Genomic DNA, 13,487 nt, shown 5'->3' on the forward strand with positions numbered 1-13,487 from the left:
AGGTAGTTAGTATCTATCACTAAAGGCTTTGTAGAACATGTGTTTCACCACTTTGTCATGAAGAACTTCTCCGTAAAAAACTGAACTGACAAATCAATCGATCATGATTTATTTCAATCCCCATACTCAAAATAGTCACATAATTTAAAGGCACTTTGGGTCCAGGTGTAGGAACCAGGACAGTGCTAGTCTTGCGTGCAAAGCAGATTGTTTTAAGAAATAGCTATATGTGACACCCAAAATTAAGGAAAAAAAGAAAAAAAATAAACCAATTTAGAAAAAAACCCCAACCAAACAACAAAAATACTCAGTTGTCCCAGAAATGTATTATTATACAGGGCTGGGATAGTATTACACCGCCCTGACCCCAACTCTCCACACTGCTTGCCAACACTGCTGTGAGCAAGATTTGCCAATATGGTAAAAAAAAAATCTTAATAATACGCAGTCAGGAAACTAAGTGAGAGAAAAAGAAGTTTTAGAGACATTCCAGGAATGGTTTGTTTTTAACAAAAGCAGACCCACAGAGCCATCTGAGAGCTGTTATTTGAGCGCTGGTGGCTCTGTCTTCATTCTGTTAGTTAAACAAGCCAGAGGCTTTCTGGTTTTGTCACCCTGTGTTAGTCTGGGATATATTTTTCCCCTGTGGTTCACCCAGGCTGTATCTACTGTTGCATTTAAGCACGTTGGCTTCTTATATTTTATTGGCAGTGCACTTTTCTCCTCTTCATTAACTCTGCTCACTATTCTTTGACTCTTTAAATAAGCTTTCGTGTAAGGAAATATATCTGGCTCTTTTGGTAGCTGTAAAAGCTTCCCAGCAACGGCCCACATCGCTCGTTTTCTGAAATATATTTGAACTTGAGGCTTACATTTACATTCAGTGGTGACACACTGTATTTTCAAGAAGGGCTATTCAGCAGAGAAGTACAGCAACTGCAAGCAACCAGCACATCACTACCCCGGGCCTCACCCAGGAGAAATTAATTGCCTAATGTGGACTTTTCTTGCATAGAAAATTAATTCTGCAATTTTTTTATATTAGGCATATAATATTTTTATATTATGTATATAATATATATGCATATTATGTATATATATGCATAAAATAATATTTTATATTATGCTTTCCAGCCCTGCATCTTAAAAGGAAAAAAAAAAAAAGTATCAGCTTCCTTAAAACTAAAACCATCCATACATATCTTACTCTCATAGCTGGAGAAAACCTCATCCTAAGAAATCCTCCTGGTATTATTAAATCTGAATCTCAGTCTATGTATCTCCGTTCTCCCGTAAGTTTTCTTATTTATGCAGCTAAAGTTTTGCAAAGCTACAGGAGCAGACTTCCAATGCTAGACGAAGATATTACAATAAACCTTACAAAGATACCTGAGTTGCTACAGTTCATCCCAAGTATAGCTCAAGTTGTCAATATAAAACCCCAATCCCATGCAACAGTATAGCACTTGGGGAAAGTTTAGCGTGAGCAATTTTCAAGGTTGCTAAAGCCACCACCTCAGTAAAAGTACTGAAGTTACAACACATCCTAGCAAGGGTTAACTGCCTTTGAAAGAAACCCTAGTTTTTAAGGATTTAAGAAGCTGCTAACAAAAATACTACTTAATATGAAAGGGAACAACTTCTAAAAGGAGAAAAATGTCATCGGTTGATGCCAAAAATAAGTAAGCAGGAGCAGATAAAAAGGAAGCAGCTGTTTCATGTTTTAAAGTATCATTTAACTGTTCTGTTTTAAATCTTTCCGTCCCCAGCAGAAGATGTCAGTTTGCCTGTTCAGAAAAATCAGCGTGTAATTGCATGTCTCCAAAAGTAATTACATTCAACAGCAAATTTCATCAGATTAACAAATTGATTTACGTTTCATTGTTCGGTTTAAAGCAAACCTCTCACCACAGCAAGAGAGTTGCAGTGAAAGAGGCTCGAAAGCACCTGCAGTTATATCTAAATAAAGGCAAGGGACATCATTAGCAAACAACTTTGGCATTCCTGTGCTTTCAGAAGAAAAAGAAAAAGAACATTTTTGGAACAGAAGGGTCCCAGAGAGCTAAGGATGATTATATCTCTGCACCTACATCTATTCTTCATTAAAGGTGCATGAGGCACACTAAGGACCTGGCAGAAAAACTTACCAGGATCACCATCCTCGGTACGGTTTCAAGCCTATGTAATTATTTTATCAAAGGAATCGCTACCTATCTATATGTATTTTATTCTCTTTAGCCAACAACAAAGACATTTTTTCTTTCGCTTTACCCTTACCGAGAGCTTTCATTCGATTAAGCTTGTGGCTTTTGATTACAGAACAACATTAATTTAGAGAAAGGCTGGAAACCTCCACGGGCCATGTCCAGTCCTCAGGGATATTCATGCCCTGTATCAAATGCCTAATGTTTCCTCCAGAGATGAGTCAGGGTATTAGAGTCAGTCACAGACCCTGCTTTTTAACTGCGGTACGGTTTCTTCGCTCTATCTTATTATGTGCATTATCAAAGCCTTTTAGTTCAGCTGTAAACCTCAAAGAGGTAACCCTAGAGAGCATCACTGCTGGCAATATGCACGTCACCTTAAAGAGGTCGAAAGCCTAAAATAAAAGGAAGGTGGAAGTGTGGGATCCGACATTCCTCCGTTGCTGTTTTTAAGCCGAGGGGTACTGTCTTCCTCACCTGACAGGAGCTAAGGGTACCCCCAAAGCTTTCCTTGGCTGTAGCAAAGTGCCATCCATCACTTAGTTCTGCAAGAAAACAAATGCTTCCTGAACCACATTAAACACCGAATGGCAAGTAAAATTAAAGCTTAATTGAAACTGGTATTAAGACTCATGCTAATGGAGACCACCTGCTTTATGGGTAACAATGCCAATAAAAATAGCAGGATGGGGAAAAAGTATCAGAAGAAGAAATCTAATCCAAAACTGCTTTAACGAAGGAGCTTTTCTTTGAAAAATGAGACCTTGGGAAGATTTCAGTATTTGCATGCTGCTGGACACAAGAACCATGAAACATTAAAATAATGATGATAAAGATCAGAGTAAGAGCTTTGTCTGAGGATTGTGAAGATTTTTTTAGGAATGTAATTCCTGGCACTTCATAAAATTTTGGTTACTATTTCCCACTTAAATAGCCACGTTCAGCATAAGAGAAAATGAGCCTGCTTTAATCAGCCAGAGCGCCATGCCTTAGAAGAATCTCAGTCTAGTTTATAATTCATCTCTACTCTGAAATCCAGCTGACACCAGCAGCATATGGTTCCACGTGAACTTTGTCTACACACTAACACAGGAAATATCTACTGGCTTAAGAAAGAGACACATTTACAACGTTATTGCCAGCTCCGCGAAGCCAAATAGATGTGAAGAGAATCTGCTCTCTCACATTCCTACATACATTTTCAGCATATCATTGTAAGCCAGTGGGAACTGCTTTACAGGTCAAAGGAGGCCATTAGTGAAAATAATACAATCCCAGAGCAAACCCTTCGGTTGCAATCAGAAGCAGAGCAGAAGTCTTTTGATGCATGGGAATAAACAGAGGTTAGGCTGTTCCCTTAGACTAACAACTAAGAAAAGAAGAAAAGGTCATAAAACTCTCAAAATTAGCAGTCGCGGGTCTAATACACAAAGCACTTGAATCCAAGTTAAGTGTCATTTCTGAAAGCTTTATTCAGAGCAGAATGGTACTCCCACATCTATTTGAAACCTTATTCAATCGCAGCAGTGCAGCTCTTAACTGGAGCACCGAAATGTGTATTTTGCTTCAAAACTTGGATGCATTCAACCTGGCAATACCCGCGCCAGCAGTAAGTTAACAAAAGCAACATTAGGCAGTGATGGGAGGGCCCCAAAGGAAGGCAGTTCATTAAACAGTACATAATCCAAGGGGTTTGCACGTAACAGTTTACATTTCACTCCTCGGGACAGAGCACACGGTGGTTTCTCCACCCACAGCAGCGGTTACGCGCGGCATAACCCGGGGATGCGCGAGTGGATACGCACAGGTTAGTGACAGTGTGACAGTCGCCCACTCCATCACCAAAAAAAAAAAAAAATAGGGCTGCAAATGAAAGGCTGACTTAATTACAGCACGTTTGAGGCTGTCCTCAATTTTCAGGTCTCCCACTTGTTACAGTTTCTGCGCTTGAACTTTTGGCAGCTCCTCGGAAAGAAGTGATCAATTTAAGGGAGATGAATTGTTTCCACCTTTCAGTTCACCGTTCACAATTTCATCAGATGAACTAGACAGTAATTTAACATTTTGAGTGGGTTCACAAATATTTTCCGATTTCCAGCACCTTTTGGAATATCAAGAATAATTATGACAACACATTATGTGACTGAATTAAGCTATCCACACTGCATTAGCTTTCTGTGTAGAAAGGAATAAAGCTTTAGAAAAGACTATATAGACCCACAGTCCTGAAATAAATCAACTGGAGGAACCCAGAAAAAAGCTTCAACAGCCCGTGCAGAAGTTTGCGAAACTAAAAAAAAAACATAAGACAGCAGAAGCAACTTTAGCTATTTTTCCACTACAGCCTTTATGAAATCAGAGTGGATGGCGACAAATTTAAGTGATTTGAAAATTTCCCACTGGTTATCAAATACTTGCAGTCCTCAAAATACTGTAAGCGGTCTAATGCTGTTGCAGCGCTCCACCAAGCAGCACATGCAGCGATGCCACGTAGTCGTGGAGGCACTTTTTTGAAACCCAACATGGTGAGGAATTGCCAGGCAACCAAGATGATTATGGGACTGGAGCACCTCCCTTATGAGGAAAGGCTGAAAGAGCTGGGACTCTCTAGCCTGGAGAAGAGAAGGCTGGGGGGAGACCTTATTATGGCATACAAGTATCTAAAGGGTGGGTTGAAGGAGGATGGTGCCAGACGCTTTTCAATGGTTCCCAGTGACAGGACGAGGGGCAATGGGCACAAGCTGGAACATAGGAAGTTCTGCTCAAATACACGGAAAAACTTCTTTACGGTGAGGGTGACAGAGCACTGGAACAGGCTGCCCAGGGAGGTTGTGGAGTCCCCTTCTCTGGAGACTTTCAAGACCCGCCTGGATGCAGCCCTGAGGGATGTGCTTTAGGCAATCCTGCTCTAGCAGGGGAGTTGGACTAGATGATCTCTAGAGGTCCCTTCCAACTCTGAAGATTCCGTGATTCCGTAATATGCAGCAAATATTTAGCGAGATTTTGCAAACGGTATATTTTGTATGCAAAAGGCTGCAAAATCTGTTCGTCTTTTTGTTCCTTGAAGCATTTGGCTCATAATTAACGTTTAAGCGCATTCAAATTAAAATACTTCAACCAACGCGAGGGAAAGAGAGGAGGCAATTGCCAGTTAATGATACAATTACAAAGTGTGTTTTTTCCTTAATCAGCTCCTAAGCATCTTACATATACTCAGAAAGTAGAGATCAATGCAAAAGGCTTCATAGCGAGGGCTCTGAATCTGGGAGAAAACAAATCTAAAATCAAATGGGACAGAATGTTAATGAAAACAATTGTTTGGGTATGGAACAAGACAAGAACGCAAGTTTATATTTAGTGAGTGGTAGAAAACACCACGAACAGTAAGCTATAATGGAGCAGAAAGCTTACAGCCATTAAAAAGGGGTTGAAGTTAGCTATATTAGCAACTCTAATTTTCACTCCGTGAGCATTCAGGAGAGGGACTCACTGGAAACTGCTGCAGGTAAATACATGCTACTTTAAACATCGTTAAAAACTGCTGACATTTACCCAAGTACCAAAGAGAGTTTCAAATTCTCACCATTAACTACTTGTCAGCTCCAGAACTGAAGTTTCACCTCTGACTGAGCTGACTTTTCTCTGGATGGAAACCCATGGAAAGAAGTCCTCTGAAAGTTTCTGCACTGAGTATCCTTGCTTCTTACTGCAATATTGTACAGCTGATTATTTGTATTCTATAGCTCCTTTCTAATCTGAGATATAACTTGAAAGACTAACAAAGCAAACTCACAACAGAGATTAAGAAAACAGAAAAAACAGTGGGGCAAAAGATCATATTACGTTGACATGACTACAGAAAAAATAATCAACCCTAACAACATCTACTAATGTCCTTTTCTAAAGGGCGCGCTCTCATTTCAGTGGAAAATAAGGAATATTTAGGGCAGTGCTTTCCAAGTGAAAGAGAGAAAGGTGAACAGCTGTAGTTTGCACCACACTTAAAAAGTCACCACGGCCGTGCCAAACAAAGTTCATTTCATTAGCAGAGAGAAGCCACAAAGCAGAGAGAATGGAAATATCAAGACATTTTTTGACAAGACCTTACCTGGGTTTTTAAGAAAGCCTGGCAAGCTGAGGTTTTAAGTGAACTCCGCAATGGAGCTTTCATACCCGGAAACCACTCAGGCAGGAGGCGTTAGGAAGCAGACTGCTGTATTTTGAAGGCTTTCTGCATTTTGCAGCTTTAGTTCTTTTACAAAATAATCAAGTCATTAAAGCAGGGAGGGAAAGACATCCTAAACCAATATACTTGACAAAAAAAAAAAACACAACAAAACAAAACCCTGAACTGAAGTGGTTTTGAAGAGAGGTGGAGCAAGAAGGAAAAAAAAAGCCAGAATTCAGCATTGGCAAGGACACAGCTATCTCTAACACAAAAGAGCATTTATACTCTCCCAAGTCCAGATTTTAACAGGCAAGAAAAGTGGGAAAGAGAGACAGATTTCAATCAAGGAGTTCAGAATAAAGTTTTGAATATTTTTCAAAAAATAACATGGATTGTAGATTAATTGCTCTGCAGTAAAGACTCCACATTTCTGAAGTTCTCTGTTGCAAGACTTAGTATATACATAAACACTTCTGTTTAGATAGATCTACTGTATCTAAATTGAAAATAAGCCAGGATAAGACAGTGTACTTACAATGACTGCTTATTATGATATTCAAACAAAAAAGTCCCAAAATACCAATTGGACATGCTGCACTGCACAGAACAGACCAAACACATGCGTAAGCTGCAAGGTGACACACACAGACACAAGGAGAGAATATTTTCCAGCAGTCTGGCAGTAGCAGAGTTTCACTGACTTCATCATACTACTTATATTAAAAACACTCTTAATTTCAAAAGGGAAATTGAAACATGTTCTGTAGCTGCATAAAGTTTAATAGTGTAACTGCCAACGAGCAGAACTGTAGGAGGCAGTCTCTGAGATAAGAAAAACAGTTTGCATCCTGGCCATACGGCAACATGTAGTTTTAATTAACGAGTCAGCTTGCCCTGAAGGACTAAACCCAACCGCACAGGAACTTTTATGCGGTGAAATAAGGGACAACGACTTAGAAAAAGAAATAAGGGAGGGAATGTGGGAAAGCCGTGAGTAAAAAAAAATATTCCTGAAAAGAAAGGAGCATGGGGTGAGTGCTGAAGAAGCAGTCAGGAGAGCAGAGAAGTCAGGAAGTGATAAGTCACCCCTTGGCTCTATTTTAAATCTTGTAGTGAACCCCAGTCAAGGATCGACAGCTAGGAAGTCTTTGTCCCAAAAAATCCATACCTTGAGTTATCTTCTATTTTATCTTATTAAAGATAAACTTCTACAGAGAGCCAAGACTTTACAAGAAGAGGAAAAACAGGGAAAGTAAGTAAGAAAGACATACAGAAAGGACAGGTAGGAACACAGACTGCAATTAAGGGCAATTGAGGGCATCTCAATCCGCTATGGAAGATTGCACAAGACCTAGAAGGACACAGTGAGTCCTGGAGAAAAATCACACTTTTTTACTGACTTTCCTCTAGTTTTTCCTCTATGGAACCATTACTTTTCGTAATACCATCTCCTAGTCATCAACTGCTCTGAAGAAAATTATCAGGATGGTGAAGAGGGAAAAGAAATGTTAGAGTAAAGCAGTACCCCTGGGCAATGTGAGAAGCATAGTGTCAAACTGTACAGCGTTTTAGTATCCAGTGTGGAAAAGCTTTCATGTGGCATCAAATCCGACAGCACAGTTACACCAGATGGAGAACGGACTGGAAGTAAAGGCAAAAGCAGATCTATATGACTACAGGTTCTCTGTGAAAGAGACATGACAACCCTCACGAGAGCAGACCTACCAAATACAGGCTAAGATGAGGAGACAGTGAGGTGGACTGAAAACTGGCCTAATGGTTGGGCACAGGGGATGGCGACCAGTGGCATGAAGTCTAGTTGGAGGCCAGGAGCTAGCAGTGTACCTCAGGGATCAGTATTGGGTCTGATCTTAATTATTGATCTGGATGGTGCAACAGAACGTACACCCAGCAAGTTTGTAGGCAACATCAAACTGGGAGGAGTGGCTGATACACCAGAGGGTCATGCTGCCGTCCAGAGGGACCTTGACAGGCTGAAGAAATGGGCCAACAGAGACCTCATGAAGTTCAACACGGAGAAGTGCAAAGGTCTGCCCCTGGGGAGGAACAACCCCAGGCACTGATATAGGCAGGGGGCCACAGAGCTGGAAAGCAGCTTGGTAGGAAAGGACCTGGTTGTCCTGGTGGACATCAAATTGAACATGAGACAGCAAAGTGCCCTTGCCACAAAGGAGGCCAGTGGTATTTGCTTACCTTGCAACAGCTGTGTTAGACAAAGCATTGCCAGCAGGTTGAGGGAGATGATTCTTCCCCATCTACTCAGTGTTGGCGAGGCCACACCTGGAGTACGGGGTCCAGTTCTGGGCTTCCCAGTACAAGACATGGACATACAGGACAGTGTCCAACGGAGGGCCACAAAGATGAAGAAGGGACTGAAGCATCTCTCCTGTGAGGAAAGGCTGAGAGAGCTGGGACTGTTCAGCCTGGAGAAGAGAAGGCTCAAGGGAGGTCTCATCAATGTCTATAAATACCCGAAGGTAAGGTGCAAAGAGGATGGAGTCAGGCTCTTTCCAGTGATGCTCAGTGATGGGACCAGACGCAATGGGCACAAAATGAAACACAGGAAACACTTTTTTCCTGAAAGGGTGACCAAGCACTGGCACAGGACGCCCAGAGAGGTTGTGGAATCGTCATCCTTGGAGATATTGAAAAGCTGCCTGGACGTGGTCCTGGGCTACTTGCTCTAGGTGGCCCTGTTTGAGCAGCAGGTTGGACCAGGTGACCTCCAGAGGTCCCTTCCAACCTCGACCCCACGAGGAGTCTGCGATGAACACTGTGCTGTTCATCAAATTTAGGAGTGCAAAATACAGACTCGAGTCTCCAACAGTTGTTAAAGGATGCAGAAGAAAACTGTTTGTATCTTACACGCAGATAACCAATGTGTCTGGGTTGCTGCGAGAAAGGAAGGAGGAATGTTATATTGAGCTATGACGAGATCTCCAGTGAAAGGAGGTGCAGGTGGGCTTCCTGAAGAATGACAAAGCCATAGCAAAGTAATAAAGAACTGCTATTGCACACATGAGAAAGGACTGAGACATTCAACACCAATAGGTATTTGGAAAAAGACAGCAGAAAAACATCAATTGGGGGGGGGGGGGGGGGGCGGAATTCTAGGCTGTGAACTGAAGAACAAGCTAAGAGAAATCGTAAGGACCATATATTCCTGGACGCGATATCACTGCCAGACTGCTTCACAAAAGGTTCTTTCAACCCGTAAGAGCTGTTGCTATTTTAGACTTTGTTTTATAACAAAGTGTAAGTAAAAGGATGTGAAGAAGAGGTGGTGATATTATATTACCTTGGACTGAGTGCACACAAGCAAATTCATACTAAAATAAGGATAAAACGAGTTAAGTGTTGTAAGAGAATCAAAGTTCATTCTTTTTAAACATGAGAAATTAAATAAGACAGTAAAATCAAGTGGACTAAGGAGATAAGGAAGGGGAAGGCCATCTAAGTATTTCTCTCAGGTCAAAGATGCAAAACTATTTGAAAGCTGCATCCTCAGAACTAAACTCAAAAAGGACATTAGGAACAATTAAAAAGTCTACGCATTATGGAGAGGAAAGGATTCGTTAGCAAGAAGCCAGAAAGTAGTACAGAGATAAAATACGAACTGCCAAACATCAAGCTGTGCTAGACCTCTGCAAACTATAAACAAAATAGCAAGAGATGCTTCAGCCATACAAGTAAAGGAGACCAGAAAGGCAAAGGGAAGAGGATATGCTGTAAGGATAGGCAAGAGATCAAAACCAGTCAGCTGCATCCCTAAAACTAAATTACAGTCCTCATTAAAGACAAGGACACTGAACATAGGTGCAAGGCAAAGTGTCTAAATGGAACAAAGTTATAAAAAGATACACAAGCAAGGTGGGGAAAAACCTCAAATATTTCAACGTGTTCAAAGGCAGTGAAAGCAGACAGCACGCATCCCAGCACTCCAAAAGAAATGGCAGATGAAATAATGCCTCTGGTAGCAAGCTGTTAATCTACCAGCTGAGCATGGCACTACAAAAAATTTAAAACTTGTATTTAGAAGAGGAGGAAGAATCTAGATATTCACACTCCCAAGACCTCAATAGCCTGAAAAGTTTTAGGACAAGTTTTGAATAGAACTGAAGTAGTACATGAAAAACTAAATTCAACAAGCAACAGAGCTGACAACAGTAAACCACAATACACCAGCCCACTATTTTCTGTCTGTAAAAATAATTAATTGTATAGACCTAGGAAGTACAACTGAGTTAATCCAAATTTCATTATGGGTTTCAATACATCGGAAATTCCTGGGTGAAATAAAGATGGTGTGGATTATTTCAAGAGTCATAGCGGTCAAGGGGGGCAGAAGTTAGTTCAAGGATAGCACTTGGACAGACTTTGACTGATATCTTCATTAATGGCGCAGACCCAAAAAGCAAGTGTGCTAACTGCACAATCTGCTGACAAAGTCGAAGGAGATCATCAATAAAAATATGGAAAAGAACGACACAGAAGAACAACTAGATGATTTTCAGGACTGGCAATACTATGCAGTAACAGCAGCAGGATAACATTTTACGATGCTATTAGGGACTGAGAAGAATGTTCGCTATCAATACTGGGAGATCATCAGTTGGAAACCAAGGATGTGAAAGAATAGGGTATATTGGTCCATATTAAAAGGAATAAGGACTATTAATTGCTACAGCCATGAGAAGGAGCAAAGGAAAATACTGCCATAAATGGTCCTAGAAAGATCCATAAAGAACCTAGAGGTACTGCTGCATAAAGCAATGGTGAGACCTGATCTCCATGACTGACCAAAACTGTTCAAGCAAGATTAAGACAAGCAAGGGCAGAGGAAAAACAAATGAGGCAACTGAACCTGAATAACCTGTTTCACACGACAAGATGATGAGGGTTTGTCTGGCTTAATCCAACAAACACAGACTAAAGTCTGAGAGAGGATATGACCTGTCCAAATTCATCCCGGGGGAAAGAGGGAAACCCAGCTGCCAAACAAGATGATGGAGGGGCACTTAAGCTCAATGACAACACCGGCATAGGAAAAGCTAGCAGAAATTCACTCTAAGTACAGGTAGGGTGGAGACTGGAGTAAACACAGGAGAGCTTAAGGGATAGGAGACAGCGCTGTCTTAAACATTTACAAAGTCCTAACACAGTTCTGCATTAAGAAATAGCAAATAAATCTATCAGGGTAAGGTACAGTGCAGCCCTGATTATGGAAAGTAATCTATCAGTCAACATAACCTGTAAGTTAAATAAAATATGATTTTTTTCTGACTCCTGCGATTACCAATTTGATAAAAAAGCCTGAATATTTAAATAAATCATGACACAAGTGCCCACCTTCATACACAGGATGTTACTTCCCCTACTGAAATCAGTACTTAAATAAAAACAATGAGGCTTAGTACTTGCTGTTTGCAGCTCTTGCAAATTCCTCCGTATCTAGAAATTAGGACTTGACAATGAACTAAGACTTTATCGAAGCGTAAAGTAAAAACTTTCCAGCTGGAAAATGATTACCAATATTGTAAGTCATATTAAAAAGAACCAAAATACAGTCCAAAGCCACTCTATCAAATCTACCGTCTGCAATCAACAAGACAAAGCTTCCTCAGTACATAAACCCCACTGTTTTTACCAGAAGGTGATGCGTACATTTCACAAGCATTCCAAATTTTTATTTTTTTTTTAAAGTTCAGAAATACTTTGAAAAATATCACTATGGCTTAAGGACCTTTTTTCCAGGTGGACCTCACTTCCTTGCTCATTATTATCACGTGCATTATCTTTGTTGGAAGTGATCCGTATGGTGAGTTTGTGTGACTGATATGTCTGAAATATCAAGTAAATTAATGTGAAATCGTCAGCTTTCACATAATAATTGGCTGAATAAGGATGAAGATGGAAGAATTCGGGTTCCCACATTTGACCAAGGTTCTTAAAAAAACCCAGCAGAATTCAAATATACAGAGCCCCATTTGAGATCTCTGTTCCAAACCTAGAAGTCCTTTTGCCCTTCAAAGGACACCTGTATCACTCTGAGTACACTGCAGGTTGATACTTGACTTAGCCCAGAACAAGAAGGTGGCCAACATTTCTCCAAATTATTAGTTGCCACAGCAGTTGCGGTTTCTGTGATTGCAGTCTATGATCTACGAGTGCCTTCATGATCCACCAAGCTTCATCCACTGCTTCTTCAGCACTAGCATTATCATCACAGTCAGTCTGACACCTGAGGCAACACGTGTGTTAGCTGACTCCACTGATTTAAGCTTCACCTTCATCCTATTCTGCAGGTACCACCAGTCTTGGGCAGCACAAGGAGAAAGGGGGGTGCCTTTTGAGAACAAGACGTCAAACAGAGACACTAAGGACATTTCCTCTGTTTTCTCATTCCAGGCTTTGGGTTTTGACTATACGAGTCTTTGTTTTCTTCAACATCAGTACCTACACATTTAAAGTCAGACCTCATTAGAGCATAGCCCTGTTAATAAGCAAGCATCCCCCTTCATTTCACAGCACATTTTCAGATCCACTGGGCTGAGGCAATACCAGAAGATGATGCACCTTTTTGCTCTTAAACAGGAACATCAAACCCTTTGTCCTCTGCAGGATTACACTGAGAACTGATTCAGCTTGGACCACACAAAGTACACCAAATTGCCACATCGCTTGAGAGAAAGAAAAAAGTACTTTTAAATAATTGTACACATTTTAAGAGCTCCTACCTGTATTTTTATCGGCCAGGTGAAATTGCTGACATAAACGAAGAAAGTGATGTTTGGGTTGTTGCGGAAATCAAATTTCTCATTGGAGAAACTGTCCTTGTATTCTTTTATATTCGTTCTTGAAACAACTGGAATTTCCTCCCCAGCCTGCGTGCCAGCTGTTTTGAAGAGTTAAAAAGTAGTAAGAAAAGATGTTTCATGTACATTCTAAGTGGCAAACAAAAAGGGTGAAGCATCCTGAATTTCAATGTTACAAAATTAACTGTTCATTTGAACACTACTTATTTTAAGCTGCATTGCATTATCAAAACCACTGAATGCCAAAATATTGCTTTACTAAAAATCAAATTTGCACCT

General features: G+C 40.7%; 1 protein-coding gene across 1 annotated transcript in view; it reads right to left on the reverse strand.

Moving 5' to 3' along the window:
• The window catches only part of ATRN (attractin), a 167,837-nt gene that overhangs the window by 64,917 nt on the left and 89,433 nt on the right, over window positions 1–13,487 (reverse strand). The window contains exon 24 of the mRNA XM_063335731.1: window positions 13,131–13,288. Within this exon, the coding sequence (XP_063191801.1) occupies window positions 13,131–13,288 (158 nt within the window). The remainder of the gene's footprint in view (window positions 1–13,130; window positions 13,289–13,487) is intronic.

Source organism: Chroicocephalus ridibundus, chromosome 5 (genome assembly GCF_963924245.1).
Source record: "Chroicocephalus ridibundus chromosome 5, bChrRid1.1, whole genome shotgun sequence".
NCBI classification, from domain to species: domain Eukaryota; kingdom Metazoa; phylum Chordata; class Aves; order Charadriiformes; family Laridae; genus Chroicocephalus; species Chroicocephalus ridibundus.